The sequence below is a fragment of the Ailuropoda melanoleuca genome, chromosome 2 (genome assembly GCF_002007445.2).
Source record: "Ailuropoda melanoleuca isolate Jingjing chromosome 2, ASM200744v2, whole genome shotgun sequence".
NCBI lineage: Eukaryota > Metazoa > Chordata > Mammalia > Carnivora > Ursidae > Ailuropoda > Ailuropoda melanoleuca.
In genome coordinates, this window is record NC_048219.1 from 69,968,024 (window position 1) to 69,988,476 (window position 20,453).

Consider the following 20,453-nt stretch of genomic DNA (forward strand, 5'->3'; position numbering starts at 1 on the left):
CTTTTTGGAGTTTGACAATGAACCTGAACTACGTAGCCCCTCCTCCAAAATGTACTGAGCCCTTAACAAGAGCAAGCTAAATGTATGATACGTTAACAAATCCTAAAGTTATTAAGCCCCAGGCTCACTCAATACACACAAGAGTATCTGTATTAGCCTTACTGGCAGTCTTTTTAAAGGTAAGACCTCTCTGGATAGGATACTGACAAAAAGGCGATTACCATTCCCTATGGAAATACTTCAAAGGGAGAAGCTTTCAGCTTGGTTTCTGAATACATAACCAACTCATTAAGGCTATGTCAGTACCTCATTAGCACTCAAATCAGAAAAAATTTGACTATCTCATGAAATAAGGGATTTTGATAACTATTCCCAGGAGTGTAAAATAATTTCCCTATTTACTGGAGAAAGCCTCAAAATTAGACTTGTAAAGTAAGACAAAGCACCCTTTCATTTTCCAAGTCACTTGGTTCTTGTATTATTCCCATTCTTCTGATCCTTAATGAGCAGGGGATGTGTTTTAAAGGATTTAAACAAGCAGACCTAAAACTTTGGTTCATTTTAGTGTAATGAAAATCAGCTGTTAGACAGCTTTCTTCCCAGGGACTGAAGAACCTTAAGCACCTACCAGAACTTCCTTCCCTACAGTCAGGATTGAGGTATAGGCTTCAAGATACACTCGACTGCAGCGTCTTACAACTTCCAGGCCCTTGACTGTGATGTCCTTGGCATCGCCCAGGCCCAAGCCGATCAGGTAAAGCATTTCAAAGTCCAGGGGAAGGGAGGCTGCGGGACGAAGTGAACAAGAAAAGCAAGGGTCAGCTACACCGAAGATACGTAAAATCTAGCGATAAACATGAAAATGAAAATCAAGATAGTACAAGCAGGGACGGCAAGTCACAAGCAAGGTCTGAGAAACTTACGTCACGCCTCTTAAATAAGAAATGGAATGAGTGTTTTTAAACAACCGTACCCCGCTTTTTCTCGTTACACCAAACTAAGAGCAGTCAGTTACCCTCTGAAAACTGTAGTTGGGTCCCCAAATTGGTAACTGCAGCCTTTCCAAAAAAAGAGCTACCGAAAAGGTGGATTCCCGCTGAGCGAACACGCACGCCGCCCGCCTCACCTACGGTGCCGCAAACCGCTGGCGCCTTTACTGCACTTTACGACTAGCTGGAGGGGCGGGCAAGCCTGCTACTGGGGGTGGGGGTGGAGGTGGGGAGACCTGGACCTGAAGTGACCCGCCGGCTGCTGGGGCAGGGAGGGGAAAGGTCAGTCAGCCAGGGGAGTCCGTCCAGAGCCCCCCAGCATGGCCTCTGGGAAAGGACGAGGAGTACCCGCGATTCCCTTAGCCCGTGGCTTTACACATCCGCATCCTAGGACAGGGTAAGTGCAGGAGCTCTTCGCCCGGGAGGAGCTGGACCCGAGGTAGGGCCGCGCAGCCCGGCGCCATGCGCCTTTCCTCCTCCAGTCATATGAATGGGTGGTGGGTGGGAGGGGCTTTTCTAATTTGCCCGGGATTGCCCGAGTGCAGATATTTCCAACCTCGCCTTTGCGTTCTGCTGTAGTTTAACCAGCTGCCTCCCTGGTGAGGCAGGTTAGCAAATCTGGCCGTCATTGTGATTCTGATTTCCCAGCGGGGCGGTGATGCTTGGGGTTTGTCCCCAACCCCAAGACCTCATTCCGGAGTGCCCCAAGGGGTGTGACTGGGTTATGCCTCAGTCATCCTCAATGTCGGGAAGCGCAGACCCCCCCCCCCCCGCCATGCTCCTGTGCCTAGAAAAGTGACCTTTAAGAGTGCTCAGGAATTTCAGATTTCAATTGCTTCCACAGGGGGAATTCCAATAAAGTGGTTGGTTAGATGAAGTTCCGATATCGGAATGGTTTGTTTTGACTGTAAATGCTCTTGGTAAGGTCGCTAGTGACCTCATCCAAATTAAAAAGACAATTTTCCATTGTTTATCCTTAGTAGGCTGTGTTGATTATTCAGAATTTTCCTGCTGTTTTTCAGACAATGCCTTGAGTCTTTTTTGCCCAACACCTGTTTCTTAAGCCTTAATTTTATGTTTTTTCCTAGGTTCCATCTACCCTTTGCACTTCTCATTCAATACATTCTTTATGACTGATTCTATCCAGTATCATTATACCTATCCGTTCTTCATACCATAAACAAAAATTAATTCAAAATGGATCATAGATGTAAATGGAAAATATAAAACTGATTCTACTTAGGCAAAGACTTCTCAGGAGCAGCACCAAAAGCATGTTGTAGGAAAGAAAAAATTGAGAAATTGAAGTTCAATGATATAAAACATATGGTCTTCAAAAGACATTGTTGAAGCCACACACTGAGAAAATATTTGCAAAGCATATATTTGATAAAGGACTTGTATCAAGAATACATAAATAATCTCAAAAGGCAGAAATAAGAAAACAATTTAATTTTTAAATAGGCAAATAATTTGAACAAGAATCGCACAGAGAATAAGATAAATAAATCCCCAAGAAGATACATGAATAATCAAAGAAGCTTTGAAAAGATGTTTAACATCATTAGACATTAGGGAAATAAAGATTAAAACCGCAATGAGATACTAGTACATACCTGTTAGAATGGCTGAATTTGAAAGCAATAACAAAATAAAATCCTGAATGTTCACTCGTAATTTTGGCTATCTCTAGTATTTTGCTGACTCAGCCTCCCATTCAGACCTTCCCTTCAGCCTGCTATATTTAACTTTTTGCTGGAAATCACCTAGATAACCCAGAGGCATATCACATTCAACACATCCAAAGCTGAATCCATCATCTTCCTTTTCAACTTGGCTTTTCCTTCTGTATTATCTACTTTAGATGGAAGGCATTATCATCTATAGACTTACACAAGCCAGGCACTTGGAAGTTACCCAGCATCCAATCTCACCTATCTGTCTCTCTTAATAGAAACCATACCTACCGTCACAGTCTTTCTTTAGGTCCTCATGTCACTCCGGCAGTCTCCTTCACATTCATACTTCTTTCAGGGGCCAGAGAGACCTCGCTAAGATGCAGTCTGAAAATGTCATTCCCTTCTAAAAATCCTTTTGAGGCCAAGAGAAAGTCCAGTCTCTAACGTATCCCACAGGATCCTCCCTGGAGTGACCACTGCCTACTTCTCTCTAGCCTCATGTCTCTCCACTCCATACCATGAGCTTCTTCTCTCGTAGTACTCTTCTGTGCCCACAACATTCTCCTTTGCGTCTCTATGACTTAGTCAGGCTGCCATCTCAGCATGGAATACTCTTTCCCATTCTCTCCTATCTAGATCACTGCTACTTATTCTTTAAGGCTAAGTTTAGGGGGCACCTGGGTGATGCAGTCAGTTAAGCATCTGATTTTGGCTCAGGTCATGATTTTGGGGTCCTGGGATCGAGCCCCATGCTGGGCTCTGCACTCAGTGGGGAGGCTGCTTCTCCCTTTCCCTCTCCCTCTGCCGCTACCCCTGCTCATGCACGCGGGTGTGCTCTCAAATAAATAAAATCTTAAAAAAAAAAAAAAAAGACTAAGTGTGGGGAGCCTTTCCAGAGATCCATGTGCTAGGTTAGGTATCTCCTTTTAATTACAGTAATACTCTGCACATATTTATCAGTCAGCTTAAGTGTTTTAGAATTGTCCATTTGTGTATCTTCCTTACCAAATCATCAATTTCATAAAGTTAGGTACTGTATCATATATTCCCAAACCTAAGGCTTAGCACAGTGTCTGGCACATAGTATTCAGTAAATGTTTGTTAAATAGGTCATTATGTGTACACTAGTAGCTCAGCAATTTGAGTTATGATGTATATGTCTGTCTTTATGAAATGCAGGTGTGCTATGTTTTAGATGACTACCAAAAGTCATTGATGGAGTGTCAAACAAAAACATGCCTTGTTCATGCCACTTCAGAAAGTTATTTACGTTAAAAGGTTTATGACACAGTTCACATATACTTCATATGTACCCTGTTGAATAGGTAAATTTTCCAACATAGTAGTCATTTTTTATGTGATTTTGTTGTCAGATTTGCTTTGAGTAATTCCAGGTAGATTTACAGTGAAAGGACAGTGCCAAAAGGAGTAATTAATTGATAAGAAGGTGTAGTTTATCTTGTTTCAGGAAATCGGTATTGAAAATGAAGTTAGTCTGGGATGACTGGGTGGCTCAGTCCGTTAAGCGTCTGCCTTCAGCTCAGGTCATGATCCCAGAGTCCTGGGATCAAGTCCCACATCGGGCTTCTTGCTCAGCAGAGATCCTGCATCTCCCTCTGCCTGCCTGCCTCTCTCACTGTCTCTGTCTCTCTGACAAATAAATAAATGAAACCTTAAAAAAAAAAAAAGAATGAAAGCTACTTTGGATAGGTAAGGTAATATTATTTTAGATACAGAAGCAATTTCAGTTTTTACTCTTCAGAATTCAGTCAAAGGAACCACTTTCCCTATAGAGTTCTTAAACCTTTCTCAATAGAAGTGTAAATTTGGGGGACTTTTCTGGAGACAGATAAAGGTGTTATGGAAATCTTCCCCCCCACCACAGTTAACAAAATAATCAGCAAAGTCTTGCATAGTGTTTTTTTGCAGAATTATTCTTTGTGATTTGGACATCTCTCCCATACTGTTTAAAACAGTTTCAAATATGATTGCATTTTCCCCAATCATTTATTATTAAAAATTTCAAATACCTAGAAGAGTTGAAACAGTTTTACAGTAAACATCCATATAGTCACCTCTTAGGTTCTATAGTTGTTAACATTGTGCTGTATTTGCTTTATCACATGTTTATCCATTCACCCAGCCATCAACCCATCTTATTTTTTGATGCATTTCCAAGAGAGTTGCAGGCGTAAGTAGGCATATGAATTGCATTTTGCATGAAAGATAAACCCCTCATCTAGGTAACAGATTAACAAAACATAGCTAAGAATATAGCTGATTAAATGATACCAGTTCTTCACCTAATTTAGGCAGAGCTTTGAGATTTTCTCTTTAAAACAATTACAGTTTTTTTTTAAAGATTTTATTTATTTATTTGACAGACAAAGAGACAGCCAGCAAGAGAGGGAACACAAGCAGGGGGAGTGGGAGAGGAAGAAGCAGGCTCCCAGCAGAGGAGCCCGATGTGGGGCTCGATCCCATAACGCCGGGATCACGCCCTGAGCCTGAGCCGAAGGCAGAAGCTTAACCGCTGTGCCACCCAGGCGCCCCAACAATTACAGTTTTTAATCAATATGGTAGCATTATTTTGATGATAATGAAAGCAGTTAGTCAGAATACATATTTATAATGTCAGAGCAAATTTGAATCTCACATCTAGCAGAAAAGAGGGGGATGGTTATGAAGAACGGCGATTCTAGAGCCAAAAAAAAAAAAAAAAGGATGAAGTGAAAGCCTTTTTATTTTAAAGAATAGCAAGGGCAAATGAGGCCTAAAGAGTTTTCTTCTTTATATTCCTGCTTGCAGGTAGGAGAGTACCAAATCATCCCTGAGGGTGAACATTTATGCTTTTCCTGAAAGATCTTTAAGCTGTTTTCATAACCTTTGTCAGTAACTCATTTTTAGTACCCACGCTGTCAGAAATTCTTCCTTATATCTAATCTGTGACCTTCAGGCAGTAGTCATAAAATGTGAAAGATGTAGATAGTCATAAGAAGTTAGTACTGATGGCTTTTCCATTCCATTGTCATAAACACATCATACAGTAGTTACATTTTAAAGTGATAACAGTTGAGACACTGCATTACATTATGAACAAATTGTAATTAACTTATATCTAAAAGAAGTCATCCTTCGATTTTCCAATTTGAGTTCATTGTTTGTCTATTGAAAAGAAAACATCAGGGCTACTGGGTAAGCTCCGTCTGACCTCACTGTGAACAGAGAATATTATTTTAGTCTGAAGCTGGCCTTTTAACCTACATATTCCCAGAGATTGCCTCATTGTAGAGGAAATCTTGATTAATATTCTTAGAGCTTAGAGACCTCAAATTGATTGATAGTCATTGTTTTATATCAATTCACAAATAGTGATAATTAAAGATAGCATTGCTTTAGGAGAAGTTGTTTTTGGTGATTCCTTCCTCCAAAGTCTGTTGCTAAAAAGGTAGACTCAGTGATACATAGTTTCACTCTTCCTATGTTTAAACAACTACACAGTGCCCTTTTAAGGTATATTCAGGGAGGCATATGACAATTAGCCAAGATTTGGTTGGAGAAGGAGGGTGGTCTCCCCTTCACTCAAAGGCAAAATTTTTAAAAAGGACCCACCAGGATCTATATTAGCCACACGCTCCCACTCACTACATCACTGCCCTGCTTCTCTGAACTCACTTCCTGCTACAAAAACTATAAAACTGTACACTTCCAGAGCTGGGTTTACTAGGGTGGGGGGAAAAATAAAGAAAAACCTGTATACTTCCAATTATTTCATCTGTCTTTTCCCCCATAGCACTGTTCGCCTTCCAACATAACTGTGTGATTTACTTATTTATTGTGTCCATTTTTATTGTCAGTGTCCTTCTACTAGAATAGAAGCACCATAAAGGCAGGAATTTTTTTTTTTTTTGGTCCATTTGGTTTACTAATGTGAACAGTGTTTGGCATATGTTCGATAGATACATGTTAAGTGAATGCACATCTACATATGTAAGTTAATTGTATATGTAAATAAATTACGAATGAGTTCTTTTATTTATAAGGGAATGACTCTGCAGAGGAAAGTTTACTTAATGGTTAAGAATTAAGATTTTAGGAGGCGCCTGGGTGGCTCAGTCGTTAAGCGTCTGCCTTTGGCTTAGAGCGTGATCCTGGCGTTATGGGATCAAGCCCCACATCAGGCTCTTCCACTGGGAGCCTGCTTCTTCCTCTCCCACTCCCCCTGCTGTGTTCCCTCTCTCTCTGGCTGTCTCTCTGTCTGTCAAATAAATAAAATCTTTAAAAAAAAAAAAAAAAGAAGAAGATTTTAGGGGCACCTGGGTGGCTTATCCGTTAAGTATCCGACTCTTGATTTTGACCCAGGTCATGATCTCAGGGTTGTGATTGAGCCCCACATCAGGCTCCACCCTCAACTGGGAGTCTGCTTGAGATTCTCTCCCTCTCTCTCTGCCCCCCCCCAAAAGAATTAAGATTTTAGTGTCATTGAGACCTTGGATTAAATCCAGGAGTTTCCACTCAGTAGTTTCCTTACTGCCTTTCTAAATCTCAAGTTGCCTCATCTATGAAATAGAGATAATAGTACCACCTCTCATAGGATTGTTGTGAGGATAAATGAAAGCATACATAAAAAGGGCTTAGCATAGTGCCTGGTAATTGGTAAAAACTCAGTAAATGTTGACTGATAATAGAGTTTTAAATTAATTTTATCGTTATCTGCAGAGTCCATCAGATTATGAGAATTAGCCTTCTCCATCCCACTTACATTGGTTTTTATTCTTTTTCCCTCTTCACAATAGTTCTGTGAAATAATTACATGAGTTCATTGCTTTTAAGACCAATCCATATGTTATTGATTCACAAAAGGTCATCTTAAGCAAACATTGTTATACTCTAAGGTGCTCTTTCTGAGAAAACCTGTCTTTATTTCTATCATTCTGTCACAGAGTTCACTCTAGACTTAGTTAGCACCAAATAAGTGTTGCCTTGCAATTTGTTAATACTTAAAGATGGCTAATATGCAAATAATATTTTAGTAAATTAAATGTAGTGAACAGAGAAGATGTTCATTTGGGATCTAAAAGTTAAATTTTATCTTTTTAGAAGAACTTTCAGATGGCCCAACAACAATAAAAAAGGATAGTTGTGGTACATTGGTACACTCATACAATACTATGCAGTAAAGAGAAAGAATGTACTACTGTTAACACAAAACAACATGGATGAATCTCACAGAAAGAAAGTTGAGCAAAAGAGTGCTATGGAGATGGGGTATATCTTACATATAGCAAAGTCCTCAAAATCGTAAGTGTACAATGGATGAATTCTTAAATTTGTGTTCAGCCAGGTATCCATCACCCAGTTCAAGATAGGAAACATTTCCAGCATCCCAGAAGATTCCCTTTATCCTCTCCCAGGAAATGAGTCGTCCCCCCCGCCCACTGCCCCCACCAAGGTAACCATAAGTTGACTTCTAGTCCCATGAATCAGTTTGTCTGTTCTTATGAATGGAATCATGTGTATGTCCTCTTTCATGTCTGGCTTCTTTGGCTCACCTTTATTTATGTGAGATTCATCCATGTTGTTTGGTGTTACATAGTTCGTTCTTTTTCTTTGCTGAATAGTATTCCATTTATGGACATATCACTATCTTTTTTATTGTTGATGGACATTTAAGTTGTTTTAGTTTAGGGCCAATATGAGTAAATCTATAAATATTGTATCTGTCTTTTATTAGACACAAACACTCATTTCTCTTGGGACATTATGCAGGAATTGGAATTGCTAGGTTATAGGATATGTGTTTTTACTTTAGTAGATAGTACCAGACAATGTTCCAAAGTACTTGTACAATTTACATTTCTGCCATCTGCTGACGGGAGTTCCAGTTTCTCCATGTCCTTGCCAACACTTGGTGCTGTGAATTTTTTTAATTTTGGTAGGTGTGTAGTGATATCTCATGGTTTTAATTTGCAGTTCTGATGGGAAAGGTAGTGTTAATTGAAAACATTTCTAAGTAAATTTATTTTTTAAAAGGAGACATATTTATTTCCTGTACCACAGTGTTACTTAACTGCTGAATCTGTACTTGTAAGTAATTTAAACCCTTTTTTTTTTAAAGATTTTATTTATTTATTTATTTATTTATTTATTTATTTGACAGAGAGACAGCCAGCAAGAGAGGGAACACAAGCAGGGGGAGTAAGAGAGGAAAAAGCAGGCTCCCAGCAGAGCAGGGAGCCCAATGCAGGGCTTGATCCCAGAACCCTGGGATCATGCCCTGGGCCGAAAGCAGATGCTTAATGACTGAGCCACCCAGGCGCCCCAAACCTATTTTCTAAACAGGATTTAAGATGTGTGCACCAGTGACCATGTGCTTAAAGAATATAGTTATTCCCAAAGAGAATGCCCATGGTCAGGATGCCCACTTCTTCTGGCTCTGTTACCAGTAACTATGTAAAAATCAACTGGTTTTGCTGTCTGTAAAATGAATGCTTTAAGCTAAATGGTTTCTAACACACATTACGGGATTCAGAAACTTCCTTCTGTGGAAGAAGTGGGTTAGAATGGAAAGCATTCTAGATCAGGAATCAACCTGGGCTCTTTGTACCTTGTGGCCTCTGCTTTAGTTGTTCTAAACCCCAACAGCAAGTCTCTTCCTCCTCCTCCTCCTTCCCTACTTTCCCTCTTTTAAAAGATTTGATATGAGAAGGAGCAATATAATAATAATTCCTTAAACCTGGAAATTAATGTAACCAATCTACATATAAATATATATTAAAATTAAAAGTATATATTAAAATTAAAAAAATTTTAACCATGTAAGTTGTGATTAAATATGTATATTAATGAACTGTGTAGACCTTGAGCTATTCAAATTTAGCAGTATGGTCACTTATCATACTTACAGAGAGTGACTTTTTTCCACGATAAATCTAGAAACATTTTTAACCAAAATTAAACCCCTGTCTATGTGAAATTGCAGAATTTCCACAAACTTTATTTTCTTGGAATGGATTTGGTTTGCATTTTCTAAATCCCAGGAGGGCATAAGATATGATTTATCCTAACCTTATTTCCTTGATTTTTACTGGATTTTATGTGGTTTCTGGTTTGTTGTAGTAATAATTTCTGTTGTTTCTTTGAATAGCATTGTTTCTTTTTATTTATTTATTTATTTTTAAAAGATTTTATTTATTTATTCGACAGAGACATCTAGCAAGAGAGGGAACACAAGCAGGGGGAGTGGGAGAGGAAGAAGCAGGCTCCCAGCGGAGGAGCCTGATGTGGGGCTCGATCCCAGAACGCCGGGATCACACCCTGAGCCGAAGGCAGACGCTTAACGACTGCGCCACCCAGACGCCCAACGACTGCACCACCCAGACGCCCCAGCATTGTTTCTTTTTAGCATTTTTTAACTCACTGTCAAAGCTCATTAAATTTTCTGAAAATAGGGGCGTCTGGGTGGCTCAGCTGGTTAAGCAACTGCCTTTGGCTCAGGGCCTGGGATCTAGCCTCACATCAGGCTCCCTGCTCACAGGGAGTCTCCTTCTCCCTCTGCCACCCATCCCCCAGCTCCTGCTCTCTCTCCCTCTCCCTCTCCCTCTCTCTCTCTCTCTCTAATAAATAAAATCTTTTTTAAAAATTTTCAAAAAAAATTTCTGAAAATAATGGCTTATTGGGATCCAAACTCATATAGAATCAATTTTAATCCTGACTTTTCTTCTGGCTGTTGTTCCTTTTGAGGTATTCATTAAACAATATTTAATGGAATTCTAACAGTAGTGTCAAAAAATATTATTTATTCCATGTATACCAATTGCAGAAGCAGTAAAAAGCTGTGGTCAAGAGCCTGGGCTTTGGAGTCAGACTATAGGACTTGAGTTTTAGGTTCTCTTACTAGCAGTGGTGACCACCTTAGGAAAGTTCCCAAATTTTCAGTTACATTATATGATAAGGGTTCTTATCTCATAGGACTGTCATGTGGATTAAATGAGGAAATAGTCCATATAAAGTATTTTTAACAGTATCTTATACTTAGTAGTCTCTCAGTAAATGTTAGTTTCCATTATAAATATTACTGTCTTTAAGGTTTTTGTGAGGGTTAAATATAATAATATGAGTGAAGCATATGTCAAAAGACCTGCAATTTAGTAACCAATTAACATTGAGTAATATTACTACTGAACAAAGATTTTCTCTGGTCAGTTGGTTTTACACAATTTCTATGTGTTCAGGCAAAACTGCACTTCAGGACCATTCTCCCTCCCCATAAAAAAAGTGAATTTGCAATTAGAATATTTGGTACTCAGAAAACATGGATTTCTAGGATAATGCTTGAAGCTCTTAAAAATTATAATGTAGCTGAAATGTTATTTATAATGAAAGAAGAAAGTGGTATTAATAACTTTTAAAAAGTAAGTTTTGAACATTTTTTTCTTGAATAATGATGTGATGAAATTTTTTAGTGACTAATAATTTTGTTGTATGGCCAGTTAAACTCCATCGGTAGATTGGCAGTTTTGGGGACGTGGCTTTGCAATACTCTGGGGCCATAGAAATTACATTCAGAAATCGTAATAATCTTGATATTGGCATCACTCAACATGTTTTATTCACTTTCTGTTCGTCTGTGCTTCTCAGTGATAGAGTTCCTTGTCTTGTACCCCCATCACTACATGCATCTCTGCCTTGTTTCAGGAGATCAAATCATACAGCTGATTTCAGTCTTCTGAGAGAGACTTGATTTCTTGCCCTCAGCTCCATATCACCTTAAATGAGTTCCCTTTTGCAAAGCAAGACCTCCAAAAAACGAAGTACTTACCTGTCTGAAACTGTCAGGGTCAGTGAGTACTTTTGAACAGGTTGTGCACTGAGCAACTTTAGGAAGTGCCGTTCACATGGACTGCATACGGCCTGCTCAACTGATCATGGTGGCCCAGTGACCAATTGCCTTTCTCTTAAACTCTTCCACCTGCTGTGTTTCTGCTTGGACAGATACCCTAGATCTGGTGTTACTTGACTTCTTGTTTGTTTTAAATGATAACGTGCCATATCATTACATGCTGAAATAGCACTTTGAAGAGTGGTCTTCACTGGACAACATGTGCTGAGATTCATGCCCCAGTGTTTATAGTCTTATTTAATTATTTGATACCATGTCTCAACTTCAGCGGCCACCCACTGTTCAGTGTTGTTGCCGTCACCTGGAATATTCCTTTCCTATTTTATCCCACAGGAGTCTTACTCTTTAAATTGTAGTTTAGAAGCCCTTCATCTGTGGTATGTTCCCACCTCACCTAAGCTGCAATTTTTTTCCTTCCCTCTTTTTTTTTTTTTTAAGATTTTATTTATTTATTCGACAGAGATAGAGACAGCCAGCAAGAGACGGAACACAAGCAGGGGGAGTGGGAGAGGAAGAAGCAGGCTCATAGCGGAAGAGCCTGATGTGGGGCTCGACCCCATAACGCCGGGATCACGCCCTGAGCCGAAGGCAGACGCTTAACCGCTGTGCCACCCAGGCGCCCCAATTTCCTTCCCTCTTTGATTTCTTTTAACATCTTAGGTTATTTCTCTGGTTAGACTGTAGCTTTTAAGGGAAAGGGACAATGTTTTGTCTTTACTTTCTCTATAATACCTGTATCAGTGCTTTGCTCGTCATAGATGCTAACTGAATATTTGTAAAATGTCTTGGTCAAAGTGCTGCTTGACAAGAGCAGTCAAGTAATGATATGCTTAATGGAATGAAGAGGATAGAGGCTGGCAACAGGGAAGCATAGTGATGTATGTCTAAGGTGATAATCAGTCTTGAATTCAATGGCAAAGTAAGTTGAGATGTGTTGATTTATATATAAATCAATGTGGATGACCATGAGCACAATTAAATGGGAGAGAGGATAGCAGGGATTGATTAGAACCTGACATCAGGGGCGCCTGGGTGCTCAGTCCGTTAAGCATTTGCCTTCGGCTCAGGTCATGATCCCAGGGTCCTGGGTTCGCGCCCCGCATCAGTCTCTCTGCTCAGCAGGGAGCCTGCTTCTCCCCCTCCCTCTTCCTGCCTCTCCCCCTGCTTGTATTTTCTCTTTCCTTCTTTCTCCGTCAAATAAATAAATAAAATCTTAAAAAAAAAAAAAAAAAAGAACCTACATCAATCCAAACTGGAACCACTTTCTTACATTTAGAAGTTTTGTCAAATGTCGGAAAAATAAAAATAAATTTAGATCTATGTTAACAGCACTCTACATTCAGTTCAGTGTTTAAAACTATGAAGAAATAGATCCTAGGAGAGCTCTCATCTAGCCTTTCTAGGGCTGTCATCACATTGGATTATTACAAATAAAAACCCCACTTTATGGTGAGATTTCAACAGAACTAGAATGAGTTGGGGATTTTTCTACCCACTTGTAACCAACTGGACACAGGAATATTAGGCCTGGAGGGAGCTGAGGTTATTACTCAATTCTGCAGTTCTTTGGGCAATATCTTTACACCCTTCTCCAGAAAGCCTCCTGAGAGCTAGACTTACTTATTTCTGGAGGACCACATTTTTGACAGATTCCTGCACACTCATGAGTATTCATCACATGCAAAGATTTAGCTTAATTCCTTCCACAAATAATTTGAAGCCCTGTAATACCTGATTGGCTGTAATTTTGCCTGCTCCGATACAAAAAATATTTTTGTGCCTATCATGCATAAGGCTATGTGTTCTGTACTCTTAGGGATAAAGAAAAGTGTAAGTTACTATTTGTACCCTCTAGAGATTATATTCAAGTGGGGAGAACAGCATAAATAGCTGTGCTCCATAGGCACAAGTTGATAATATACAGTGATACATGCTATAATAGAGGTACAAGTAATACAGTGGGAGAACGGAGTGGGAGAGAGTAATTGTACTGGTTACTGCTCTAATAGCTTGGTCTAATGCTGTTCTTTTTATAGTATCTAGGTAACACATGGAAGCTCTTTCTGGATGTTTGACCGCTCACCAGATAATCACAGTTTATTTATGTTGCAGTTTGGGGGACTGTTTTGATGGGGTATTGTCCGGGGATCTCAGCTTGTTGCAGGTGGACTTCGGCCTTACAGACTGGAGTTTCCAGATTACCCAGAATGCCAGTTTCTTAGCAATAGACTAACACTAAGAATGCTCTCTCTTACCCCTAATTGATTGCTCTTCATGTCTTGTTAGTTTTGGCTCCTAAATAACTCACATGTCTTTCCATTTCTTTCCTCGTCCACTGCTCAAGCTTTAATCCTAGCTTTTGTCATTTCTCAGCTGCGCATGGAGTAGTCCTAACTGGTCTCCCTGTCTCAAGTATTGCCCCAACCCATCTTTTACACTGCAGTAGTGTGCTCTCGAAAAAGAAATTTCATAGTAATCTCTTTAAAATTCCTCAGTCCTTCTGTCATATCTACATATAAAAGTCCAAATTCCTTAGAATAATATACAGACTTCCTAATTTGGATTTTTCCCTATTTTTCCAATCCTTATTCCATTCTCTTGTTTTATATCCTTGACTGCAGCCATGCTAAACCCACTTTCTAGAAATCAGGTTTTTCTTGTGGTTACCATTTTGCTTTTGTTCCCACTCTCTGGAGAACCCCTACAACCATCCTCCAGGTAGACTTCCCTTTATTGTCAAGAGTCAGTTTATATATTCTTTGGTTCAGAAACCTTTCTTATACTCTCAGACCTAAAGCACTGCCTTTTTTGTGTTCTCATTCCTACACCTAGTAGCATTTACCCTCTTATAGTAATTCATTGTTTCCAGGCCCACCAATAGAATTTGTACTCCTGGAAGGCAGAGGCAGTGTTCTCCTCATTTTTGCATCTGGGACATAGTTATTTCTTTATTAAATGAATGAAAGAGATACTTGGTATTCTCGATTTGATTTCCTAATTTGCAAGCAGTCTTGAGGGTCCATCACATAAAGTAATTTCTACTTTGCAGAGGCATAAATGTCAATCAGGTGCGCAGTGGGTTTTGTTTGCAAATGACTGACTCACCTTGTGAGGATTCTAGCTAGCTAGTTAACATCATCATTTCAGAGTGGCTTTTTTTTTTCTTTATGCAAACTGCCAGAGTTCTATTGTAAAATTTGAATTAGAAGATTAATTCAGTCAGTTTTTGTGGGCTGTTTTTATGAAACTTTACCCTAGAAAAATGAATAGTAATTACTAGTTTAAAATGTTGTAAATACCGGGGCGCCTGGGTGGCACAGCGGTTAAGCATCTGCCTTCGGCTCGGGGCGTGATTCCGGCGTTGTGGGATTGAGCCCCCATCAGGCTCCTCCGCTGTGAGCCTGCTTCTTCCTCTCCCACTCCCCCTGCTTGTGTTCCCTCTCTAGCTGGCTGTCTCTATCTCTGTCGAATAAATAAATAAAATCTTTAAAAAAAAAAATGTTGTAAATACCCTCCGCAGTATGGCCATGCTTCCTGTGTACTCAGCAGAAACAGGAATCTTCACTTAGATATTCATTTCAATAGCTGATTTCTGGCATCCTCAGAAAAGGGAAACATGGCATGGAAATACTTCTTATACCTTGGGCCTGATATTTTGCATGGTACTCCTCTGTAGAGAATGTACATAAATTGTTAACTTGTGTATCATTTTCAAAGATTAGCAGGCTTTCCTGCTAATTAGTTGGAATTCCATTGTCCCCAAATTCCCTGTCCTGTAAATAGTTTATCTTTGAGTTGTAATTTAAGTTTTCTCTTTGTAGTGCTTTCCCTACCATTGTTTCTTTTCCCCCCTACTCGGAATAAATTATTCCTCATCTTGTTTGATAAACGTGTATCCCTCCACCCCTTGCCTGAATTGCTTTGAATCTCTTCTCCTACATTCACAGAGACCTTGCTTCACCTATTAACTTTTTTCATAATTTCAACTTCTTTCTCCCTGCTGGCTTTTTCCCTTAAGCCTATGAGAATGTATACAGCTTAAAAATAATCAGAACAGCTTTCCTCTAATTGTTGCCCCCATCTAGCTATTTCCCTATACTTTTCCTTCCTTTCACACACAAGCGTATTGAAAATATTATCAGAGGTCATCTCAGATTCCTCATCCCCTCTATTTTTTTAATCCATTTTATCTGACTTCCATCCCTATTTCAGTGAAACTACTCTTACCGTGATCTCTAATGACCTGCATGTTATTAAACCAGAGAACACTCTGCTACTGATGCAAATACGATTTTCTCTTGAATTCCTATATGTTCTAATTTCGTCTACTCAAATATTAATGTTTTCGGAATTCCTTTCTTGGTCTTACTCTTTCTTTACAAACTCCTAGTTAATGATCTTTTTTGCTCCCGTGGCTCCAAAATCACTTTTAAAGTTATGACTCTCCAATCTGTATTTTCACATGCAATTTCTCTCCTGAGCTACCTTCTCCTCCCTTCAGCTGTGTGTCTACTATACTTAGTTGTTCCACAGAATCTCAATATGAGCAAAAGTGAACTTTACTCTTTCCCACCATAGATGATTTTCTTCCTGAATTCCCTTTAGTGAAGAGAAGCACCATTGAAACCAAACCCTGATGTCTCCCCAGTGCTTACCCCTCAAATTCAGTTGAATCCAATACAATTTTATCTTCTTATGTCTTTTGGTTCTAATTCCTTTTTTCTGTCCTAATTCCAAGTCCTTACTGTTTAGTGTAGTGTACATAGGCATCTTATGCCCTGGCCCTGTGCTGCTCTCTAGCCACAACTCTTACCTCCTATATGCAGTTCAACTTTGTTTCAGTCCCAGGAAGCACTCGACTCTGCACCTTCCATGCTACCTTCTTTTCCCCTTCTAACCTCTTCCTCCTGGCTATTCCCTGCTCAGCTCTCATACTTCAGTCTTGATGTCACGTCTTCCAAGCCTCTTGCTTCTCTTTTTCATCTACTCATTTGGCGTGCCATATTTATTATTTCATGTTTCCTTTAAAGCACTGATTAATTCTACTATAATGGTTTGTCTGAGTCTTCCGTAGACTGTGAGCTCCCTGGCAGCAGAAATTATGTATTTTATCTTTGTATCCTGCTAACTAGAATGTACCAATGGAATATACTTAATAAAAATTTGTTGGATAAAAATATGTCTGATTTCTGATTACTTCAGAAATATTCACTACTATCTACCATTACAGTGCTTTTTGAAAATGCGAAATAGGTTTACTCTTTACAAATGGTCACTCCTATGAACCAAAGAACCTCAAGACAGGAAGTAGCTCAGGAATATATGTGGCAGTAAATATAATAAAGCCTTTGTAGTGCAATTCTGATGCTAACTACTCAGAGTTAGGCCAGACTGATTCGTAGGTTAAAGGTACAGTGTTTCACAAGACTACCCTCGTTTCAGATCCCAGATGCAAACTTGAGAATTCCTAGGGCTACCTTCACTTTTGACAAGCTGGTTAAAAATTTGGGAGGTTCCCATAACTCTCTCAGGTTTGATCATTCACTAGAACAACTCATAGAACTCAGGAAAGCACTATACTTAGATTATAGTTTTATTAGATCAAAAGAGATACGTGTCAGAACCAGCCAAAAGACAGAGTGAAGTCTGGGAGGGCCCCAAATACGAAGATTCCATGTCCTCTCCCCAGGTAGTCAGAACGTTCCCCCCCACCCCCATTGATGTAGGACAGTGCATAGAGTGTTGCTAACCAGGGGAGCTCATCTGTGCTTCAGTGTCCAGAATTTTTACTGGGGTGTCATTACATAAGCATGATTGAATCATTGGCCATGAGGTTCAATCCAGTCTCTGTCCCCACCTCTCCTTCCTGGTGGTTGAGCTGGCATTATGTGGCTCAAAAGTCCCAACCTTCTAATCACATGATTGGTCTTTCTGGCTTGTCCAGCCCCTATCCTGATTCATCTCATTAACAGAAACTCTCTTGAAGCCCACCATGACTAACAAGGTGACTCCTATCACTGGGGAAATTCCAAGAATTTAGAGGCTACCTCAGGAAAGAGACAAAGGCCAGCCACATTCTTAATCCAACAGCCTTGGGCCATCTAAAATAAAATAAACCAGGTTACCAAAACTGAAGCATGTGCAAAACCTGAATGATGTTGATAGTCCAGAATTTGTTTTAATCATGCCAAGAAAGGGCCATGGTCCAAAGGAAATGAAAGCAGGATAGTGAAAAGATACTTGTACTTCTATGTCCATTGCAACGTTATTTCCAAAAGCCAAGATATGGAAACAACCCAAGTGTCCATCAATGGATAAATGGATAAAGAAGATGTGAGGTATACACACACACACACACACACACACACACACACACACACACACACATATGTATTGGAATATCATTCAGCCACAAGAAGGAAGGAAATTCTACCATTTGCAACAACATGGATAGAGCTTGAGGACATTGTACTAAGTGAAATAAGCTGGACAGAAAGACAAATACTGGATGGTAGCATTTCTATGTTCAACAGGAAAAAAAAAAGCCAAGTTCATAGAAACACTAAAATAGTGATTGCCAGGGGCTGGCAGGGCATTTGGGTGGCTAATAGAGAGTACATAAAAGGGTACAAACTTTCAAGTATAAGGTGAAGTCTGGGGATCTAATATATCTAATATAGTGACTATAGTAATACTGTATCATATAATTGAAATTTGCTTAGATAATAAACTTCAGGGACGCCTGGGTGGCACAGCGGTTAAGCGTCTGCCTTCGGCTCAGGGCGTGATCCCGGCGTTGTGGGATCGAGCCCCACATCAGGCTCCTCTGCTATGAGCCTGCTTCTTCCTCTCCCAGTCCCCCTGCTTGTGTTCCCTCTCTCGCTGGCTGTCTCTGTCTCTGTCGAATAAATAAATAAAATCTTAAAAAAAAAAAAAAGATAATAAANAAAGATAATAAACTTCAATGTTCTTACCAAAAAAAAACCGGGAGGGCAAGGAATTTGGAATTCATGTACAGATTGACACTTAAAAACTGAATTGACAGCATACATTTTCATTTGGTAAAGTCTGTTAGAGTCTATCCATACAAAACAGTTTTATCAGAATCAGGATATACTTCTGAATTAGATTATACAACTTCATTTAGAGAATATGTTTCAACAATTGCACTAACATGGACAGTTCAGAGCATATAAACAATGAAACTTGAATGATCCTTCTTATAAAGCTGATGGCCTGTGAAATCTTGTTAGGGTCCTACATCTTTTAAGTTAGATTGAATAGACAAAGTAACATACATAGAAATGTTATTTTCTCCATTTGGTTTTTCTTACTGATTTAACTTAAAATTCTATTTGCCACTTAATAATAGATCCAGGATTTGTTTATAAACAGTAATTAAATCTTGGTTAAAGTTCCTGCCTACCTTTACAGGTACCTGAAATAGTCAAACAGTATTACATACATTGTGCCAATATTGACACTCTTTCTTATTAAGAGATATTAGCCTGGAGTGAAGTGTAACTCCTAGGAAGAAATCTAAAAGTTTCCCTAGGACTTTAGCCTCCAAAACTTTAAGAAATTATAAAGTAAGGAAAGGGTAAAATGACAGAGTGCTTTTAGCTAGTGTGAATAAAAATGATTTGATTAGAGGATCTCTGTTTCTGCAGAAGCAAAATCCTCTAACCCTCCTACTCAAAACTGCAGTCGATGATGTTTAACAGAGCTGACAAGAAATTTTAAAAAATTCAGAGTCCAAAAGCAATGTGAATACAGAAATCCAGAGAGATAAAGTAGCACTCAAGCTGTCTTTTGCCCCAGGGATTTGTGCAAAAGCATTCGGATCCTGAGCCCCATTTCCACAATGCAGGGTACCAAGGATCGGAGACAAATTACAGCCTACCGGAGTTGGCCAGCCTAATAAGAGACCTCTGTTGTAAAGAGATCTCTACTCAGAGGATTGATTATACCTTCAGTGTAAGGGTGAACTACATGCAAACCTGTCCTACAAAGGGGGACAGCAAGGAATATTAACAAAAATTAAACATTCCCTTGACTGGGGGTCAGTAAACCACGTACCTAAATCTGCCTGCTGCCTGTTTTGTACAGCCTGTGAACTAAGAATGGTTTTTACATTTTTAAATTGTTGCAAAAAATTAAGAACATATTGCATGACATGAAAATGATATGTGAAATTCAAGCTTTAGTGTCCGTAAGTGAAGTTTTATTGGCATACAGCCATACTTATTCATTTACATATTATCTGTGGTGGTTTTCACGCTGGCACAGCTGGGTTGAGTAATTGCAATAGAGACCATGCATGGCCTGCAAAACATCAAGTACTTACTATGTGGCCCTTTACAGAAAAAGTTTAGGATTCATAATGGTTAGAAATCATTTGAGCTTTCTTCAAGTGTAGCTCATATCTCTAACCCATGTGATAACTGCACAGTCTTTTGTTAAATAGTAGATTTGAAATAACTGATAGTACAGTAATTTAAAGGCAAAAGAAGGGGCGCCCAGCTGGCTCACTCGGAAGAGCATGCAACTCTTGATCTCAGGGTTGTGAGTTCGAGCCCCACATTGGGTGTAGAGATTACTTAAATGAATAAATATTTAAAAATAAATAAAGGTGAAGAAATAGAACTTAAATTCCATCAGTTCTGACAATCTATGTGACCATTTTGAATTTGTGTTTAAATCTTAAACCAGTGAAACAATGCAAACTCTTAAGAGAAAATATTTTACTGAACTTTAATATCTTTAAAATTGAAATATATTCCTGGGCCGCCTGGGTAGCGCAGTCGTTAAGCGTCTGCCTTCGGCTCAGGGCGTGATCCCGGCGATCTAGTCCCACATCGGGATCCTCCGCTGGGAGCCTGC

The 20,453-nt window shown here is 39.4% G+C and overlaps 2 protein-coding genes across 9 annotated transcripts in view; one reads left to right on the forward strand and one right to left on the reverse strand.

The window, feature by feature from the left end:
- Positions 1 to 1,681, reverse strand: part of DPH5 (diphthamide biosynthesis 5) — a 40,422-nt gene extending 38,741 nt beyond the window's left edge. The window contains exons 1-2 of one of the 7 annotated variants that reach the window (XM_034653982.1): positions 1,338 to 1,681; positions 629 to 786 (exon numbers count right to left, since the gene is read on the reverse strand). In XM_034653982.1, coding sequence (XP_034509873.1) covers positions 629 to 763 — 135 coding nt within the window. In that variant the 5' untranslated portion in view covers positions 764 to 786; positions 1,338 to 1,681. Of the gene's footprint in view, positions 1 to 628; positions 787 to 923 lie in introns of those variants that run through there. The other 6 variants (XM_019808944.2, XM_011235996.3, XM_002928156.4 and 3 more) reach the window with 6 other exon arrangements.
- SLC30A7 (solute carrier family 30 member 7) overlaps positions 1 to 20,453 on the forward strand; it is a 263,475-nt gene that overhangs the window by 126,206 nt on the left and 116,816 nt on the right. The gene's annotated exons all lie outside the window — the stretch shown is intronic.